The 21,447-nt window shown below is 46.6% G+C and overlaps 2 protein-coding genes across 2 annotated transcripts; both read right to left on the bottom strand.

The window, feature by feature from the left end:
• Positions 1-15,413: 15,413 nt before the first annotated feature.
• On the bottom strand, positions 15,414-16,970 carry LOC123170205 (extensin-3). The gene is made up of 3 exons (XM_044588047.1): positions 16,733-16,970; positions 16,426-16,628; positions 15,414-16,337 (listed from the first exon to the last, which is right to left on the bottom strand). Exons 1-3 carry the CDS (start codon positions 16,826-16,828, stop codon positions 15,665-15,667), a joined length of 972 nt encoding a protein of 323 aa, XP_044443982.1. The 5' UTR covers positions 16,829-16,970; the 3' UTR covers positions 15,414-15,664.
• Positions 16,971-19,314: 2,344 nt separating this feature from the next.
• LOC123170199 (protein kinase C-like) lies at positions 19,315-20,643 on the bottom strand. Its single transcript, XM_044588032.1, has 3 exons — positions 20,420-20,643; positions 20,084-20,286; positions 19,315-19,998 (listed from the first exon to the last, which is right to left on the bottom strand). Exons 1-3 carry the CDS (start codon positions 20,519-20,521, stop codon positions 19,497-19,499), a joined length of 807 nt encoding a protein of 268 aa, XP_044443967.1. The 5' UTR covers positions 20,522-20,643; the 3' UTR covers positions 19,315-19,496.
• Positions 20,644-21,447: the final 804 nt, after the last annotated feature.

The following is a 21,447-nucleotide window of genomic DNA, read 5'->3' as shown; positions in this document are numbered from 1 at the left end:
GTGATCCAAATCACCGATGACCGAGCGCCGAACGGACGGCACCTCCGCGTTCAACACACGTACGGTTGGGAAGACGTCTCCTCCTTCTTGATCCAGCAAGGGGGAAGGAGAGGTTGATGGAGACCCAGCAGCACGACGGCGTGGTGGTGGAAGTAGCGGGGATTCCAACAGGGCTTCGCCAAGCGCTGCGGGAGGAGGGAGATGTGTCACGGGATGGAGAGGGAGGCGCCAGGGCTTGGGTCTTGCTGCCCTCCCTCCCCCCTCTATATATAGGGCCCCTGGGGGGCGCCGGCCCTAGGAGATCCCATCTCCAAGGGGGGCGGCGGCCAAGGGGGGACTTGCCCCCCAAGTCAAGTGGGGCGCCCCCCACCCCTAGGGTTTCCAACCCTAGGCGCAGGGGAGGCCCAAGGGGGGCGCACCAGCCCACCAGGGGCTGGTTCCCTTCCCCACTTCAGCCCATGGGGCCCTCCGGGATAGGTGGCCCCACCCGGTGGACCCCCGGGACCCTTCCGGTGGTCCCGGTACAATACCGGTGACCCCCGAAACCTTCCCGGTGGCCGAAACTGGACTTCCTATATATAATTCTTCACCTCCGGACCATTCCAGAACTCCTCGTGACGTCCGGGATCTCATCCGGGACTCCGAACAACTTTCGGGTTACCGCATACTAGTATCTCTACAACCCTAGCGTCACCGAACCTTAAGTGTGTAGACCCTACGGGTTCGGGAGACATGCAGACATGACCGAGACGACTCTCCGGTCAATAACCAACAGCGGGATCTGGATACCCATGTTGGCTCCCACATGTTCCACGATGATCTCATCGGATGAACCACGATGTCGAGGATTCAATCAATCCCGTATACAATTCCCTTTGTCAATCGGTACGTTACTTGCCCGAGATTCGATCGTCGGTATCCCAATACCTTGTTCAATCTCGTTACCGGCAAGTCACTTTACTCGTACCGTAATGCATGATCCCGTGACCAAACACTTGGTCACATTGAGCTCATTATGATGATGCATTACCGAGTGGGCCCAGAGATACCTCTCCGTCATACGGAGTGACAAATCCCAGTCTCGATTCGTGCCAACCCAACAGACACTTTCGGAGATACCCGTAGTGCACCTTTATAGCCACCCAGTTACGTTGTGACGTTTGGCACACCCAAAGCACTCCTATGGTATCCGGGAGTTGCACAATCTCATGGTCTAAGGAAATGATACTTGACATTTGGAAAAGCTCTAGCAAACGAACTACACGATCTTGTGCTATGCTTAGGATTGGGTCTTGTCCATCACATCATTCTCCTAATGATGTGATCCCGTTATCAATGACATCCAATGTCCATAGTCAGGAAACCATGACTATCTGTTGATCAACGAGCTAGTCAACTAGAGGCTCACTAGGGACATGTTGTGGTCTATGTATTCACACATGTATTATGATTTCCGGATAACACAATTATAGCATGAACAATAGACAATTATCATGAACAAGGAAATATAATAATAACCATTTTATTATTGCCTCTAGGGCATATTTCCAACAGGGTTATGGCGTATGGGAGTAAAGAGGACTTGATACTTAATGCTATGGTTGGGTTTCACGACCTTAATGATCCTTAGTAGTTGCGGATGCTTGCTAGGGGTCCAATCATAAGTGCATATGATCCAAGTAGAGAAAGTATGTTAGCTCATGCCTCTCCCTCGTATAAAATTACAAGAATGATTACCGGTACTGGTTATCGATTGCCTAGGGACAAATAACTTTCTTGTTGACAAAAACTCTCTACTAAAACTAACTTAGTTGTGTCTTTATCTAAACAACCCCTAGATTTTATTTACGTGCTTTTTATTATCTTGCAAACCTATCCTATCACACCTACAAAGTACTTCTAGTTTCATACTTGTTCTAGGTAAAGCAAACGTCAAGCGTGCGTAGAGTTGTATCGGTGGTCGATAGAACATGAGGGAATATTTGTTCTACATTTAGCTCCTAATTGGGTTCGACATTCTTACTTATCGAAAGAGGATACAATTGATCCCCTATACTTGTGGGTTATCACTCACCTCGTTCATTGCATGTATATATAATTATCCTCACTATATTATGCAGACTGGATATCATCAAATGCAGAAAAGGACAAATCTATGACCTTGGGTTCATTAGCCCAAATACCGTAAATGAATTTACGGTAAAAGAGAGAGTCAAAGATACTAAGGACAACTTGCTACAATCGTTCCTTCGACATCAAAACAAAGGGAAAATACTCTTTCCTTACAACTTCAAGTGAGTCTTACTGTCTTGTGCATATTCGGTTTCGCTTACTTGAGGTTATAGTAATGTAATTGTTGAGTTATGCGTGCGCAGGGTCCACTTCATTCTGCTAGAGATTAAGCTTGACGGGGGAGTAGTAAATGTTTTAGACTCGAGATGTAAAGATCCCCAAGAGTATGCGGACATAACTGCAATGCTCCAGAAGTAAGTTCAATCATTATCGCACCATATTGGCAACTTTCGTTCGTTTCCTGATATCAAGTAATCATTTTCTTTGCCTGGCAGGGTTTGGAAAAAGTTCACCGGAATGTTTCCGGGTCTATGGAAGGAGCTGTGATATACACACCCCAAAGTAAGTAGTACTAGCTAGTTCCGCGCATCTCTCATTGATTCTAGTTTCATCAATACCATTTATCATGCTTGATTATCAGTATGATTGAACGTTATTTCTTGTAAAGTGCTTGTGGTAGGAAAGCGGGAATAATTTATGTGGATACTACGTTTGGGAGTTCATCCGCCACTCGACCTCTAAGCGGGGCTACTCTGACAAACAATATGAAGTATGTAAACAATATTCACAATATTATTTTATTACCATCAATTGTGTTGAGTTTCATTCATATATATGTATTGACCCCCTTCTTTAAATTAGATGCGGGAGATGCGGGATGAACTCCTACCACATGATCGCATATGAGCAATTCAAGAGGAGTTGACGGGATTCTTTCTTGACCATGTCATATATAAAGACGGAGAATGCCATGTGGAAATTGAAGCTAATTTTTGGTAGATGATGTCAGGGATCGTAAGAGATGTTATATTGTATATATGTAGTAGCGTCGGATAGAAATACGAAAACTTTTTGTTCGACCAATCTCAGAGAAAGAGAGGTCACTTCTCTCTGTATATGTTCCTCACAATCTTGTGTAATTTATGGTTCCTTCATTTTCTTACTAGCGTCGAGTTCTCTCCATATGTAGTAGCTAGCATCGACCAAGCACGGAGAAAGAGAGGTCACTTCTCTCTATATGTAGTAGCTATAGCTAACACAATATGAAACCCCTAATTAAACCATCCAAAACCCCTAATAACCCCCCCCCCCCTAGAAAAAATAGAAACCCCAGCGCCTGGGAGCTGCTGACGCATGGCTGCCCTTTAGTCCCGGTTGGTGTTACCAACGGGACTAAAGGTCCTCCTGCCTGGGCGCCCCACAGCGGCCACGTGGACCTTCTTTGGTCCCGATTTGTAAGCCAACCGGGACTAAAGGTTTTGGGCATTAGTTCCGTTTGAATTGTCCCGGTTCCAGAACCGGGACTAAAGGCCCTCTGGAACCGGGAGTAATGCCATGTTTCCTACTAGTGGGTTGAAAGGGCTCCCTGTCTCAGCCCCCTCGAAGGGTAGAAAGAGTCTAACACTTCACCATTTAATTTAACAACACCTCTAACGGATTGGATGCACAACATTATCCATGAAACCCATTTCTGACAAAACCCATACTTTAACAAACTTCTTCAAGGTACTTCCGTTCCACCCGGTCATATGCTTTTGTTAGATCCAGTTTATATGCACAATGGTTATCCTGTTCATTCTTACTCTATTGAATCTTGTAGAAGCACTCAAAGGCGATAGATGCATTGTCCGAAATCAATCTCCCTGGAATGAAAGCACTTTGGGATTCTGAGATGAGTTCATCCAGGAAAGGTCTGAGTCGATTCACCTGTAAAACTCCTTTTCAATCACTAAGAAAACTATGCTTGCCATGCAGGATCCTTTTCTTTTCGAAAAGGAGGTTGAGACCCTGACCTCTGCATCATTGTGATGCACAATCATTTTTACTAATTATTTATTAGAGTACAAAATGAAAACAAACACGGACGAACCATTACCAGATATGATAAACACCTATGACTAAGTCGACTTCCTCCACAACAACGCCTTTAAGAAGGAATAAACGTCCTCGCGCTATCGTCGCCACATAATGGCGCGAGTTCGTCATTGTTGACCCTGAACAATAAAGGTCGGGACAAGAGTATTCACCCCAAATATGAACTGGTGCTCTAGTCAACATCTTGTAGATGAATCATTCCATAGTAGCAACACCATGGTAGGGCGAAAATGCAGTAGAAGATTGGTGGGATGTCATCCCACCTTAGATCACCACCACGGCTGTCAGGGGGTGCCCATGCCTCGACGAGGAACTAGCCGCTGCTGCTCCACACCAACACGAGTCACGTTAACTGAAGCATCCACCCAATCATCGGAGTCATTTCTCCGGTGTCAGATGCCGACGAGGAACCACCATGTCGCTTCTAATTCGATGGCGCTACGAACCTTCTTGTGTGGCAGCCGATGCTCTAGCAGAAAAACCCCTCTTCACCCAGAGAGCATCCACAGTACCACACACGACCAATGTCTTCATGCCGCAAATACGACAGTGCGATTGCACAAGCGCCGTTGCAAAAATAAAAATCTGGCATTTCTTTCATTCAAAAGCTCCCACACGGTAAGAGTAATGGCGTTGTTCCCATCTTTGGAACCCCATTATTTCCTTTTCTTTAAGCCATCATTGGTGTCACGTCATTGTTCCGGTAAAAATTAGAAACGGCGCGTAAACTACAAGTTTGATGTCAAATTTATTGCAAGACATTTTATAGAACTAAATATTTAACCAGTGTGCCATGTGTGCTTAAGTTTTCTGTATGTTCATGGGAAATCTGCAGTTATGCTAAGCTGGTCTTTTGTGATAATTTGCACATTACACCTACAAATTTGTGTATTTTACTCACAGAGCCTTTCAAGATGGCATATACTCTCTTCGCCCCATAATATAAGAGCATTTTTGACACTATACTAGTGTAATTATGGGATGGAGGGAATACTATATTATAAGCTAAATTATAGGTGGGATTTAAATTAATATATATTGGCCCACTATAAAATCAAAATTAAGCCTTCAGCATTTATGTGTATGTCCAGCTCGAGTTTATTCAAGTTTACAATGTACTCATATATAAGGTTCGTTCATTTACATACTGAGCTCAAGCAATTTATCTACCCGGCCGGCTCGTCGAGACGTCGACAACTCTAGCAATCTTGCACCAAAAAGGACCGATATATGCATAGTAGGGTATCATTCCTAATCTATTTTGCCACTTGGACCCATGTACTTGGTAGAGCACGATTCGTCGACGTCTCTCACGTAACACGTTCTCTGATTTTATTTTACTTTTTTGCGGGAAACGAACTTTTCATTAATCAACCACAATGAGTACATTCAGAATCAACGATGCTTGGGAGTTTCGAAGCCAACACGTTGTGCGCTGCTGTACGAATTTGCCAGGTCGCCAACTAGAAACACACACGTTATCTTTTTTTGTTTCTGGCGTGGTGGTGGCATCCAGCTGACAGGGCAGATGACTTCCTAGTGGCCACGACAGACGGGTCGTCTAACATTACTTATTCCAAGTTTGAGTTGACATCTACCATTGGCAGCTGTTTTTGATCAAGTCAAACAAGTTATATTACCCATTAATAGTATTATGGTGGACAACTTGCCCATGTAGAAAATTCATACATTAAATGAAAATGCCAACTACTCCCTCCATCCATGAATAAGTGTACATATAAATTTTGTCCTAAGTCAAAGTTTTAAAACTTTGACCAACTTTCTAGGGAAAAGCAGCAACATTTATGACACTAAATTAGTATCAATAGATCCGTTTTGAAATGTACTTTCATAATATACCAATTTGATATCATATATGTTAGCACTCTTTTCTATATAATTGGTCAAAATATTACAACTTTGACTTGGACAAAAAGTAGATGTACATTTATTCGTGGACGAAGGGAGTATGCAATAGTTAGCTACATAGATAAAGACAAGGCACAACATAAGAAAAAAGAAGATAAAGACAAGGCATACGGGCAGGACGGGCTTGGAGGGACTCCTTTACAAGCACTCAAGTCTGGAAGTACTCAGTTACAAACAAGTCTGTTGTGGGCACAACCAAACATACAATCCCCCAAAGGCCAGCTCGGAGGAGCCAACAGACGAGCCATGAAGCCTGTGATCCAACTAGTCCAGAGCCTCTTGCTCCCGGAGCTTTGAGAACCCACCACCACTGCTGCAAAGATACAATACATAATGCAAATAAGGTAAAGCTATAAGCCTCCCTCACCCCTAGAGATCCTTCAAACTTGAAATATCATGAGAACAGAAAAACCATACAAAATGAAATGACATGTATCTTAAATCCTATAGAAAAGTGACTTGATTTGATTCATAGGATATGAGTTTTTCCTTTTAATCTAGGCTAATATATTAATTTTTCATAGGGAAAGCAATCATGTAGCGCATGAATTAGCTAGCTTAGCTAGCTAGATTCTCTCCTCCTAATCTTTGGTTGGACTCTGCCCCACAGGCTGTAATGGCAATGCTTGTAAATGATGCAACTATTTTGATGAATGAATGAAGGAGGTTTGAATTCTAAAAAAGCGGATTGTCACTCTCCCAAGAATATGAACTTCGGATTATATCTTCATCCTTGTAACTTGTGGTTATCCCTAACCCTAAGAGCATCTACAGCCGGGCGCCTCAAACGGGCCTCAAACGCCGGGTTGACCGGCACCCCTCATATCCAGCCCAAATATGGGACATACTCCCTCCATTTCTCTTTAGTCTGCATATAACATTTGGTCAAAGTCAAACTTTGTAAAGTTTGACCAACTTTGTAGAAAAAAATATCAGCATCTACAATACTAAAGCTATATGGTATGAAAATTAATTTCATGATGCAATTAACAATATTGATTTCATATTGTGAATCTTGATATTTTTTTCTATAAACTTAGTCAAAGTTAACAAAGTTTGACTTTGACCAAATCTTATATGCAGACTAAAAAGAAACGGAGGGAGTATATGGGGGCGCCCGGACGCATCCATCACGTCGGACCCGTCCCACGCTGGCCCACCCGACCTCACATATATTCCTCCCCATCCGCTCGCCGGATCAAACCCTAGTCACTTCACTCTACTCCCCTCTGCCACCCAAACTCACCTCTGGCGATCTCCGGCCGTCTCTGGCATGGCGGGCAGCGGATCTGACTCCGATCAGTCCGGATCCGTCGACCGCGGTGTCTTCCCACGCGGATTGGAAGAGGCAATGGCCGTACACATTGCACTCTGTCGCTCCCGGGAGGACAGCGTCCGGCCGACAGCAGGATCTGTCAGACGCAACTCCATAGCGTTGGCTCAACGAGTGCTCGGATCCTCTGGGGCTGGATCATCGCGGTCCTGACAGCCTTCAAATCTCTCCTTCCCCATCTCCAGTCAGACGGAGTATGAGTCCCACCGGGACCGAAGTGCCCGCCGTGGGAAGGAGGGGATAAGGGCCGCCGAGGCCCGACTCGCTGCCGACATGGCGGCGGTGGAGGCGGCTGATGCGGCGGCCGCAGAGGAGGAAGCCATCCACACCCGCATCATGAAGAAGCTGCAGCGGAGAAACACGCGCGCCCTCATCCGAGAGCAGAATCGGGCGGTCCGTGCCATGGCCGGACTGCCATCGATGGAGGAGGAGGACAACAACGGTGAGGAAAGCTCCTGCGACGAGCAGATCTGGCTCGATCTCTGCCGCGTCTTTGACGGTACTTCCGCGACAAGGACGGCAAGGGCACCAGGAAGGGCAAGGGCAGTTGTGGATGATCTTCTCCAACATAGCCAAACATGACGATGGCATGTTAGTGATGTAGTGTAGCCGGACGATGTGTGTAATGCATCGACGTAGTTGCATGAGTTTCTATGAATTTGAGGTATGATAATTGAGGTGTCTGGTTGTGAGAAGGCAAATTTGAGGCTTGACCGGTCAATATCCGTGGACGCGCCCGAGCGCGTCCGCGTGCGTTCAGGGGTCGGATTTGCCCAGACTGACTGTAGATGCTGTAACTTTACTTGTTACTCGCTTGGTTGTTTGCCTTGTGTAGCTTGCTAGTTTGTAATAACTCGTTATATATGATGTGTCACTTAGTTGCATTTGTAGAGAATATAAATTCCACGTCTACCGCTAAAATCAACTAAGAATATATTTAAACTTGTAGTCGTCTATTCAACCTCCCGTCCCCCTCTAGTCGACATATCATATATGTTTGAACCTTCTGGGTTTAAAAACATATAAAAAATATTCAATAATTTTTAAATGTTGACAGAATATAGAATTAAATTTATCAATTTAAATATTTTTTGTGTATTAGAAAGAAATAAAAAAAGAAACAAGAAAATTAAAAAAACATAGAAATCAATGAAATAAGGAAAATAAATAAAGCGGTGAAACTAACTACATTACGAAGTTAAGAATAACATTTTACTACTATCATGTGCAATGAGTATAGAATAGGATATTCCAACAACATGCATCGTTAAATGGCTCAAAACATTCGTGGAAGCTATGTCTCGCTTGTTGCGAGACGTAGGAGCGCTGCCCGAAATCACTAATTGAAGAGCACTCCTTTCAAATACTCCCTCCATACCAGAATATATGGTGTATTGATTTCCGTGCAAGTTAAACTTCTGTATGCTGAACTAAGATTATAGAATAAAATATCTACATCTACAATACAAAATAAATAAAATATGAAAATATTTTTCATGGTGGATCTAATGATACCAATTTGTACTGTAGATATTGATATTTTTTCCCTAAAAACTTGGTCAGACTTGCACAACTTTGACTTTTGAAAAAACTAGTACACCTTATATTTTAGAATGGAGTGAGTATCACTTTTCACCTCCCCGGATTATGACAAGTGGCACAGTGCATGTGCGCCACTTGTCGCAACCCAGGAATTTTCCCTTTTTTCGTAGATCGGTTTATTCAAAACATTTTATCTCTTAAACCATGCGTCCAAATCTAAAAACAAACTCACCGTTGGATTCCTTGCGTCAAAACCTTCAAAACTAGATCCCAGGTTGATAGGTTTTGACGAATTCTTATTTCATGGGAAAAGCCGGACAAAAAGACCGGACGAAGAACCGAATTGAGAGCATATTTTTTTCCTTTCCGAAAGCCATTTTCGAGAGGCACGGTCGTGCCTCTCGCGGAAGCAAATCCGTGCCTCTCGCAAAAGCTAATTGTGCCTCTTGGGGAAGGAAATAAAAAGAAAACACGTTTTTTTCGTTTCCAAGAGGCATGACCATGCCTCTCGCGGAAACAAAATCATGCCTCTCGCAGAAGCCAAACCGTGCTTCTCACGGAAGGAACAAAATAAAGAGAAAACCATGCCTCTCACGGCCGTGCCTCTCGTCGAAGTAAAACTGTCTCTCACGGAAGGAAAAAAAGAAAGAGAAAACACGTTTTTTTTTCATTTGTGAGAGGCACGGCTGTGCCTCTCACGTAAGCAAAACCGTGCCTCTCATGAAACGAAAAATAATAAAGTGTTTTTTCGTTCCGAGAGGCACGGTCATGCCTCTCACGGAAGGGAAAAAAAAGAGAAAATACGTTTTTTTTCGTTTCTGAGAGGCACGGCCATGCCTCTCGCGGAAGTAAAGGAAAACGCATTTTGTAACGCAAAAAATGTATTCAATTTTTTTTTAAAGCTAAGAAAGACCGGTGGAAAACCGAAACCCCAAAAAAATCTTAAAAACAGAAAATGCGTGCGAAAAAATAAGATAAGAAAATCCGAAGGTAGCGCCCAGAACTTGACACATGGCGCGCATTCAGCCCACCCCAAGTGACCCTTCGGGAGGCTCTCGAATGAGCGCTCCTCAATTAGTTACTCCCAGCGCTGGCTGCACGACCTCTTTAGTGGGCCAGCCCGTTAAGTCGGTTTTGGGAAGCTTCTTTTGCCCCGTTTGGATCGGTTTTTAGAACTTTACATGCATTTGTTTTTCTTTTTACCACTTCACTTTGTTTCTCTATCGGTTTGCTATGAGTTTTTTTCATTTTCCTTTTTCTTGTTAGCTTTTTTCTATTTGCTTTTCTCTTTGCAAATACGTGCCTACTTTTTCAACCAAGTTGTACATTTTTTTATATACGTGGAATATATTTTAATACATATCTGCACATTTTTCAAATACATGACGAAAAATTGTATATACATAACTGAATCTTTTTTAAAATACATGCTATACAATTTTTCAGAAACATGTTGAACATTTATTTGACCGTTATCAAGCCTTTTCTTTCTGAATCGCTTCAATTTTTGCATTGTATAAGCATTTTTTAAATGTCACGAATATATTGGCTAGACGTGTGAACATTTTTTTAATATATATACTTGTTTTTTAAATGGTATGATTTTCAAAAGTTATGCAAATACCTTTTACATTTCATAAACATTTTTTAAATGTTACTAGCATTTTGTTTGAATGTCACAAGTATTTTATTTTAGATTACTCGGACAAAATTTACACATTGTTAACATTTTTAAAATTCTCAGTGAACCTTTTTAAAATTTATAATAAAATTAAGTGTTGGAATATATGCATTTAGAGCATTTAAAAACAATAAACAAAGGGGAAAAAAGGAAAACAAAAAAGTAAAGGACCCTCCTAACTGGCAAATGTTTGATAGGGGAGGTGGCGGATTCAATGGCAGTTTTAGTTGTGATGAAGTGAGGAGAGGTAGCATTTTCTTCAGAAGACATGGCAGTTTCTCCCCGTGAAGGCAATTTTCGTCTAAAAATTGTCGTCGTTTGATCTCTGTTTACATGTAAAACTACCAGCAAAGATGGTTCGCTTGCCACCCCCTTATAGCGAATGTTCGTCAGGTACAAGTACCAAAAGTAAAACAAAAACAAGAGGTAAAAGATGAAAAAGGCTACTTAGCCGGCCCAATGGTAACAACCTGAGGCGCCCGTGAGGCAATACCTCCTTCGGTCATGCTATAAGTGAGGCAAAACAGTGGGACTGAAATCACTAATTAAGGAGTACTCGTTGCAAAAAACACTCCACCTTCCCAGGTCGCGACAAGTGACGCACATGCAGCGCGTCACTTGTTGCAACCTGAGAGTTTTTCTTTTTTTTCGTAGATCCGTTTATTCAAAATGATTTATCTCTTAAACCGTGCGTCCAAATTTTAAACCGTTTTCACCGTTGGATTTCTCGCGTCGAGATCTTCAAAACTAGATCCCATGTTGATAGGTTTTGACGAACTTTTTTCTTCACAAAAAAAACGAACGAAAAAACCGAACCGGGAGCACGGGTTTTTTCCCTTTTCGAAAGAGGCACGCACATGCCTTTCGCGAAATCACAACCGTGCCTCTCGTGGAAGCAAAACCGTGACTCTCGTGGAAGGAAAAAAACAGAAAATGCGTTTTTTTTCCTGTTTTGGAGAGGCACGGCCGTAACTCTCGCGAAAACACAACCGTGCCTTTCGCGGAAGCAAAACCGTGACTCTCGTGGAAGGAAAAAAACAGAAAATGCGTTTTTTTTCCTGTTTCGGAGAGGCATGGCCGTAACTCTCGCGAAAGCACAACCGTGCCTTTCGCGGAAGCAAAACCGTGACTCTCGCAAAAGAAAGAAAAATCAGAAAACGCGTATTTTTTTCCCTTTCCGAGAGGCACGGCCGTGACTCTCGCGAAAGCACAACCGTGCCTCTCGTAGAAGCAAAACCGTGACTCTCGCGAAAGAAAAAAAAAACAGAAAACGCGTTTTGTTTTTCCCTTTCCGAGAGGCCCAGCCGTGACTCTTACGGAAGCAAAACCGTGACTCTCGCGAAAAAAAAAACGCATTTTTTTTCGTTTCCGAAAGGCACGGCCATGACTCTCGCTAAAGCACAACCGTGTCTCTCGCGGAAGAAAAACCATGACTCTCGCGAAAGGAAAAAAACGCGTTTTTTCGCGCAAAATAAAATTTTGAATTTTTTTTATCGAAAAGCTAAGGAAGACTGGGGGAAACCAAAACTTCAATAAAACCGAAAAAAAAACTTTTAAAAAGCCAAAAACGCGTGCGAAAAAATAAAAACAAAATCTGGAGGGAGCGTCCAAAGCGCGACACGTGGCGAATGGCTGAGAGCGCGCCAAGTGACGCTGATCGTTGCGAGGCTCCCGAAGGAGCACTCGTTAACTAGTTGCTGCCCACTGGGACCGGCTATGTATCACCAGTTGCGAGGCCAAAGGAGGTCCTGCCTCAAGGGCACCCTCCGGTCCATAATACTGGGCCAGCTCAAGTAGCTGCATGAAGGTTAGTTGTTTTTCTTTTGTTAGTATTTCCAAAAAATATTTTAAATTTTAAAAATCATATATTTGTAAAATTAATGCAGTGTAAAAAAATTAATAAATTGAACAAATGTTCGTGGAATATAAGCAAGTTTGTGTAATTCAAAAAATATTTTGGATCATTCAAAAAATGTACATATAAAACCGATAAAAACAACAGAGAAGAAAACTTCGAGCCACAGACGTTATAGTACTGGGCCGGTCAACTACCTCATGCCCAGAGGCGAGAGCGAGTTACGTCTCGGTACTGGCAATTTATAGCTCTAGCGCAAAGAGTTTTTTTTTTTGAACACACCCTAGCGCAAAGAGTTTTTTTTTCATGGTAATATGTGTCTTATTCATATCATAAAGATCAAAGTACAAGTCACGTAAGAACCGACTTACAAAACTGAAAAGATAACAGAACATCTCTCAGTTCGACCCAAACGCCCATCACCTGCCTTCGGCACCACGACAGTAGCCATCGAGGAAAAGAATGATGGATCACCTCCTTATCCGAACTCGACACGGCTCCATCGCTGATATGCAGCTTTGCAGACCTTCAAGGTGGCTCATCAAAAGTGAAACCCTCACCGTTGAACGAATCGGACCGGGGCAACACCCCGGACACGCCATCGAACTCCAGATCTGGCACCCCACTGTGGCTAAGACACCGCAGGAGGAAACCATACCTGACATCCACGAACCACGAACCCAGCACACGTTCCGTCTTCCAGATGTCGTCGATGCAAACCACAATCTGCATCCGCTCCGGGACTACCTCCCAAGCTCCGCGCTGACGCTGGAGCAAACGCCGTCGCAACGGCAGAGCCCGAGGACACATGTCCACCACGAGGATGCCGCCGCCGCCACGCCATCCTTACTTGAACAGACTGGTTTCCAAATCCATCCCCAAACATATGACCGATGGCCTCGTCAGGGAAGGATCTGAAGAATCTTTATTCAGCGTCGTCATCGTCGCCACCAAAGCAAAGACGATGAACAACCTAAAAACTTAAACTACGACTTAGAAAACACGATCCACGCGCGTGGATCCGGTGAGACCCCCTAACCACCGACGACCGAGGTCGCCGGCGGAGGGAAGCCGTCGGAGGACGGCGCTGGAAGATTTGCCTCTCCTGGTGGTGGCTAGGGTTCCTGTCGCCAGGGAAAAGAGGAAAACTGTTTCCTAGCCTTTCGCGATGCCCCTAGCGCAAAGAGTTGTCGCACGACATTAGCATAGACATAGTGCATGTTGTATTCTTTTTCCTACAAAAGACAGCGCTCGCTAAGGCATAGGCACATTACAGTATCATAGGTCTTGACTTTCGTGTTGGATAATTAGGCAATTTGTTTTGCGGGGGATAATTGCGCAATTTCATAATTAATGCTAGAATATAAATCATGATTAAACCAACAATTAGCAAGTAAATGTGGAACATACTAGATGCAGTAAAGAACATGAACAATAGTAATACACATGCAACAACACCATAAATAGAGATTGGGTCAGATCATGGCGCAAGTACTGGTCGTTTGAAGTTGAAGTAGCCGAGGCGATGTTGTCGACGACGATGTTGGTAAAAAAAAAGATCAAAGCAGATGTCGTTGGAGGTGACAGTACGCAGCGCTGCCTGACTTGCAAGGTAGACGATGCCTGATGACGAACGTGAGCAGTAGCGTGTAGGGCTTCCCAAAAATCTAATTTGCTCTCTCCCTATGCAGGATCACAGGAGCGAGCGGTTCCAAAGACATTCGCCCATCTGCGAGACCGGCCAGACGAGACGAACACATGAGGTATTCTCTTTCTACACTAAGAGGAGTGAAAAAACTCAAAAGTCCCTTTCTACACCCGAGCTCAAATAAGCTCAGGATGAACTATAACTCAAAAAATATTTAAAAAAATCTAAAAAAGTTATGGGAAACTTTGATAAATGTTTTTAAGTGTTTGCAAAATTTCATCACGTTGTGAAAGTTGTGGCAAAAAAATTGATAAAGTTTTTTGCCACGACTTCCAGAAATATGATTTCATGATGAAACTTTGCAAGCTCTTAGAACATTTGTCAAAATTTGCCATAAAAAAAATTCAGTTTTTTATATTTTTTTGATTTTACTGTTTGCTCAAGCTCATTTGAGCTCGGGTGCAAAAACTTCATATACTCCACTATATAAAGTGATCTCAGACCACCTTCACTATTAATATCAGAAAAAATTACACTTCAACTTACCATTTATTTATGGGTCTTTGAGTTTTTTTTTGTATTTATGTACTGAGCGTCTGAGCCAAATCCAAATATAGTTTATCTGCCAGATAAAAACAAGTTTGTAGTAACAGGTGTCGTTGAGCTCCTAGTTTTTTCTTTTTTTGCGAGTACAACGAACACCAGAAATAATAAAAATTACATCCAGATCATAGACCACCTAGCGACGACTACAAACACTGAAGCGAGCCGAAGGTGCGCCGCCATCATCGCCACTCCATCGTTGGAGTCGGGCACAACTTATTGTAGTAGGCAGTCAGAAAGTCGTCGTGCTAAGACCTAATAGAACCACAACACCAGAACAGCAACCGTCGCCGATAAAGAATAATGTAGGTCGGAAGAATTCAACCCAAAAATACATGAACGTAGACGAACAACGACGAGATCCGAGCAAATCCATCAAAGATAGATCCGCCGGAGACACACCTCCACACGCCCACCAACTTGACTGATGGTGTCAGACTAGAATGGAAGGCACAAGCGAAAAACAAGCTGAACGAGTGATCAGGTGCTTCGACCTTCCAACATTTCGTTCAGTGTCGTGCCATGAATTCGGGTGGTTGCACACTTGCATTGCCATCGATAGTTGAGATGCAGTGTCGCGAAAGTCGTCGGCTACAGCTCGAAAGGAGGAGAAGCGATCTCTTTTCAAAGCATGATCCCTCCGATTCATATTTAGTACAAAGACAATAATAAGCAAGTATATTAATTGCCGCGTTCCTTACTCTCCTCTGAAGATTATAAACAAGAAATATTTACTGCAGACGAAGAGAAGTAAACAAGCTTTGCTGATCCTCTACAAGTAACACAAGAATACAGGGCCTCCATTAGAGATAGAGAGTACAAGAGATACACATGTTACATGGGGAAAAAACAATCGAAATCACGGAATGTAGCACGGCGGATGCATGGTTGATCAGACGGCGCGCGTTACACCTGTTCGTGTCCATTAGGAGGCGTGTGCGGTCCATAGCCATGAGCAGGAGGAGGAGAAGCCGGGGGAAACTGCTGGTTCGGCGCGTGCGCTCCGTAGCCATGAGCGGGAGGAGGGTGCTGCTGGTTCGGCGCGTGCGCCCCGTAGCCTTGCGCCGGAGGAGGTGGGAACTGCTGCTGGTGGTGGTGGTGGTTGGGTGCGTAGCCTTGTGCCGGAGGAGGTGGGTAGTGCGGGTTGGGCGCCTGGCCGTATGGAGGAGAAGCGGCAGGAGGGAACTGCACGTTCGGCGCTTGGCCGTACCCCTGCTGTCCCTGAGGCGGCGGCGAGTACTGCGGGTAGCTAGGCGGCGCCTGCCCGTACCCTTGCCCCTGCGGAGAAGCCTGCTGCGGGAACTGCGGCTGCCCCATCGCGATCCCGGCGCCGCCCGCCGGCGTCTGCTCGCCTGCCTTGGGCGCGGCGGCGGCGGCGGCGGCGGCGGCAGGCTGCTTGCGGAGCATGACGTAGGAGGTGAGCCCGAGGGCCGTGGCGACGAGCGTGAGCACGGCGCCGCCGGCGAAGATGCCGTCCTTAAGGACGTAGCAATACCCGTACACTGACGAGTACCGCGTCCCGGTGGAGTTCCACGCAGCGCCCTCCGCCAGCAGCCCGAACGCGATCATCGCCGAAATCCTGCACCAGCATGCACGTTTTTAGTCAGTACTGCTCAGTGGTCCGGCCAGCGAGCGCTTGCTGATTTGTTCATCGATGGATCACTCGCCATGAGAAGACGGCGCAGACGACGCCGATGATCCGGTTGGTCTCGGAGGGGATGGCGCGGGACCTGCAGCAGCCGCAGCAGCCGCCGACGACCGCGAAGACGATCTGGGCTACGACCAGGAAGATTACGGCGCACACCCCGAGCCCGAGCGCCGGGTTCTGGGGATACAGGCACAGCCCTCCACCCACATACAAGTCCGAAATCTGCGACAGAGACAGATTGTATATCAACACGGAGCAGGACGAACACACAGATACACCAAGAATTAATCCAAGTACGCAAGGACAGATGGAGCTAGCTAGCTTACGGTGAGCTTCGTGCCTTCGGCTGAGAACCCCAGGATGGCACTCAGCACCCCGAGGGAGCCGACGACCGAGCACATGATGATCGTCCTCTGATCCATTTTTCCCGGCCACCTTTCTCGAACGAATCTCGACTTCTTTTTGTGTTGTAGTCGACTGGCGTACACCCGCGTTTATATATAGAAGAGCTCGGGCATGCGTACATGGTGACCGCCCCGACGTGGTTCGATTGGTGCAGGCCTATGTCACCACGGAGGGGGAGACTTCTGCGGCGACCACCATCACTATGTTCTGGCCATGTTCCGCGTAATTCCTCCACGATTGATTAATCCATTTCATCGTTAGAGCAACTCTGTATCTGCAGATTCCCTTGAACGGCAGCCTCAAGACAGTTTTGAACCCGCGCGCACTGCATATAATTTCTTTTTGGAGGTTACAAATGCGGTGTGCAAAGTCAAATTCCACAAACTTGAACATTTACAAAATATTTACGGTTTAGCTACAGGTCAGTCAGCTGATTTTCAAATTCGAGGTCAATCGATTTTTGAACGAAGGAAGGAGAAGGAAGGGCATCGCCGGAGAGAAGGAAGGGACTCGCCATCATCACCCGTTATCTATCTTAGGGTTCAGAGTGGGAGCGGTGGTGGGGCTTCGCTGGAGAAAGAAACTCGATGCGGGGGAGGGGGGGGGGGGGCTAGACGGATAGCGGGGGCGGCAGAAGACCGGCGGCGGCGGCGGGGGGTGGTTCAGGGGAGGGCGGGGCGGCGAGGCAGCGGCGGGAGGAAGGAAATGTGCCGGAGGTTGAAGAAAGGTTGTCTATTGTTGATTTCGCATCGGACGTTTCACAAAATCGACTGACCCCCAAAAAATAAATCAGCTGACTGACGTCTAGCCACGCCCATTTTTTACCCCTATTTCTTCTATGTATGTGCACATAAACACTATACTAACTTCAATTTCGCATCGATATAGTTCAGTTTTTTTTTTACTTTTGAACATTAAAATCCAATGGCTTTTAAAATCAACTACTTCAAATTAAAATGAAGGATGAAGTATGAATATAACAAGCCATGGACAGGGGTACGAGGGAGCATCTCTCTCTCGAAATCCATCTAGGGTTAGGCCGCAGCCACCCTCTTCCTGCCACCGTAGGATCACCGCCGGGCAAAGCCCGGGTTGGGGGAGGATGGCGGCGGTGGGGCATCCCTCCGCCACAGTTCTAGGGGTGGCTGTGGCGGTTCTCATGCGGGCATCTGGGTGGTGACGTCGGCGGCGTTGGCTCGTGGTGGAGGGTGGCTCATCTTCGGTGACTCCGGCCGGTGTGACGGCTGCCTCACCCAGTCCGTCGGCGGCTGGAAGCTGCAACATTCGTGACGGCATCCTGAGGAGTCAGATCTGGCCCATCGGGTGTGTTGACGATGAGGTCAGTGGTTCCTGCGTGGTGGTGGCGCACTCACCGCTCACGAAGTGTTTGCGCCGGTTGGGTTGCAGGGCGGCGGTGCTTGCGGGTCTTCCCACATACGTTTGGTAGTATGGGGGTGCACATGAAAATTTCCTCTGGGCGAAAGTCGACGGCGCGACATCTGCGAACATTGCTTTCCTCGGGGGGGGGGGGGGGGGGGGTCATCATGGAGCTCTTCGACCTCCTTAGCTCTCGGGTCACATCTTCGAGTCAAGGCCTAGACCTTGCCGTGCAAGGTCAAACGACGACATCGATCTCGCGTCGCTTTCCCTCCTGAGGGTGTCATCTTGAAGTTTGTGTTACCCCGAGTGCTTTCCCGAGACTGGATTTGCCCGACATCATTGTAGGGGAGCGTGCTACGCAACAAAAAGTGTATGCAATGCGATCACACCCAGGAACACTATGGAGATGACGATAACGATCAAACTCACCGACGGTGCAGGGTAGCGGAAGCAGTGACGAGTCGGTGCAGCTTAATGATCTCGTCGATTCTGCAGCTAGGTTACACCTCCCAGCCACGAGAATTGTTCTCCGAGACATCCGGATAAAATTGTCACTACAAATAAAATTGTCATGCTATGCAGTGAAGTTGCCACTGAGAGAGCTTCGGCAAGGCCGAATGGGCCGTGGCCCGCCCAATATTTTGACATTTGTACACTATTTTATTTTACTCCTAGGCCTTTGAACATCAGCCGGCCTGCCCAACAATGGGCCTCAAGCACCGCCACTGGAAGTTGTCACACATATTTTCAGGAATATGTCTAAGAAAAAACATATTTTCAGGAATTGTTATGCTACATCAGAGGGGAATGTCACTTTTTCAAAGTGCTCAAAAAAAGGTTAATGGATTCGACGTTTGCCTCGTTCACTCAGGAGGGAGGATGAAGCGAATGGTGCCCTCATGCAGACTGATGACGTCACCGCGTTGAGATTCGCGCGTGAAATCAGACACACGATAGAGCATTCGTCGCAGAAACCATTCTGAATATGATGGCAAACCAAGCATTAGTTTTAGCGTTGCTGACCGCGGTCGTGAAACCGTCTTTTCAACATGACTTGAGATCTAAACTTAAAACACGATGGCACAGCAAGCATTAGTTTTAGCGTTGCTGACTCTCTGAAGAGTATAGGAGAGATCTCAATTGCAAACGTAAAGCAGCAAACAAGCATGACTGATCCTCTAAAAGTAAGTGAAGAATATAGGGCCTCCGGTGAGGTCGAGCGAGACACACGTTACATTCACAAAAACGATAGAAATCACGGAGTATAGCACGATCGAGATGCATGGTTTGATCAAACGGCGCGCGTTACACCTGTTCGTCTCCTTTAGGGGGAGGGTACTGCCCGTAGCCTCGTCCAGGAGGCGGGGGTAGCTGCTGCTGCTGCTGCTGGTTGGGTGCGTGCGCTCCATAGCCTTGTCCTTGTGCCGGAGGAGGCGCGTAGTGAGGGTTCGGCGCTTGGCCGTACCCCTGCCCCTGGGGCGGCGGAGAGTGCTGCGGGTAGTTGGGTGGCGCCTGCCCCTGGGGAGGCTGCTGCGGGAACTGCGGCTGCCCCGTCGTCGTCCCGGCGGCGCCCGGCGGCATCTGCTCGCCTTCCTTGGGCGCGGCGGCGGCAGTGGCCGGCTGCCCGCGGAGCATGACGTAGGAGGTGAGCCCGAGGGCCGTGGCGACCAGCGTGAGCACGGCGCCGCCGGCGAAGATGCCGTCCTTGAGGACGTAGCACAGCCCGAACGGTGACGGCTCCCGCGTCCCGGTGGTGTTCCACGCCGCGCCCGTCACCAGCAGCGCGAACGCGATTATCGCCATGATCCTGCATGCATGCACGTTTTAGTCAGTAAGTAATGGCCCGGCTAGCGAGCGCTTGCTGATTTATCCATGGAGGATCGACCACTCACCATGAGAAGACGGCGCAGACGACGCCGATGATCCGGTTGGTCTCGGAGGGGATGGCGCGGGACCTGCAGCAGCCGCAGCAGCCGCCGACGACCGCGAAGGCGATCTGGGCTACCACCAGGAAGATGACCGCGCACACCCCCAGCCCGAGCGCGGGGTTCTGCGGGTACAGGCACAGCCCTCCACCCACGTACAAGTCCGAAACCTGCAAGATATGCATCAACAGAGTAAGACGTGTACATGTACATGTACAACGCGCGCGCAGGTACCACAGTTCACAGACACATGCACACGACAGTACGCGAGGAGAGATGAAAGGACGGAGTGCGGTAGCTTACGGTGAGCTTCGTGCCCTCGGCTGAGAACCCCAGGACGGCACTGAGCACCCCGAGAGAGCCGACGACGGAGCACACGATGATCATCTTCTGATCCATTTTCATGGCCACTGCGCTCGATGGAATCTTCGACCTCTTTTGGGTTGTGGTCGACTGGCGTGCACCCGTGGCTTATATAGAGGGAGCCCGGGCTGGGCGTGCATACATGGTCACCGGCGCTGACGCGCGTAGTTCGGTTGGTGCAAGCCTGTCAAGGAAGGGCAAAACTTCTACGACGATCGCCATCAACTACGTTCTGCCCAAGTTCCGCGTAATTCCTCCGTCATTACGTTTTTTTACGTGGGCGTAATCAAGAAAGTTAATGTCCTCAGGAAGTTGACATGGTAGACAACTTCGCCTTCACGACTTGTATCCATGGTTCTGCCGGCGCGGTAAGTAGTTCATCGGTCTTTTTGTTCTATACAAGTGATAGAGAATTTGCGTCCGATTTGTTTCACACTGCGTCCACAGCGATGGATCTCTAGCATGCTAATTCCGTACGGTGCGGCCGAAATGTCTCTTGGTTTTATGGTACCATCCACGAGTGGGCCATCCAGACACTGGGGACCAATGGGTTTTGGCCCCCGACGACTTTTGACCCCACAAATGGCCAGTCGATCCTTTTGTTCTGTCTTGCAATGGCGTGCCGTGCTCGTTTTGGTTCCTGCGCTCCCATTCGACCGGGGTTTGCCTAAGTCTCAATTGACTTCAATTTTGTTTTAAGTCGACTTAGCAAGTCCTTTTGTCTCTTGGTCTTTATTGTTTTTCCACGATTACTAGATCTCGTTTCTAGCCGTGAATGGTTATGGTAGTCTTCAAAACATAGTATGGAGATGATGTTTACAGATTTGCCTCTCCCGTATTGTTGGTTCGATGTAATTTTCAAGCTCCGACGGACGACGTACAATCGAAGGAGAGAGAAGTCCAACATGATTCTCCATGTATTATTATTATTTTTCTCAACCATTTTGTATATTGTTATCTTTAAATTG

Source organism: Triticum aestivum, chromosome 1D (genome assembly GCF_018294505.1).
Source record: "Triticum aestivum cultivar Chinese Spring chromosome 1D, IWGSC CS RefSeq v2.1, whole genome shotgun sequence".
Classification (NCBI taxonomy): domain Eukaryota; kingdom Viridiplantae; phylum Streptophyta; class Magnoliopsida; order Poales; family Poaceae; genus Triticum; species Triticum aestivum.
Note: the sequence above shows the minus strand (reverse complement) of the source record. Positions and strands in the feature narration are given on the sequence as shown.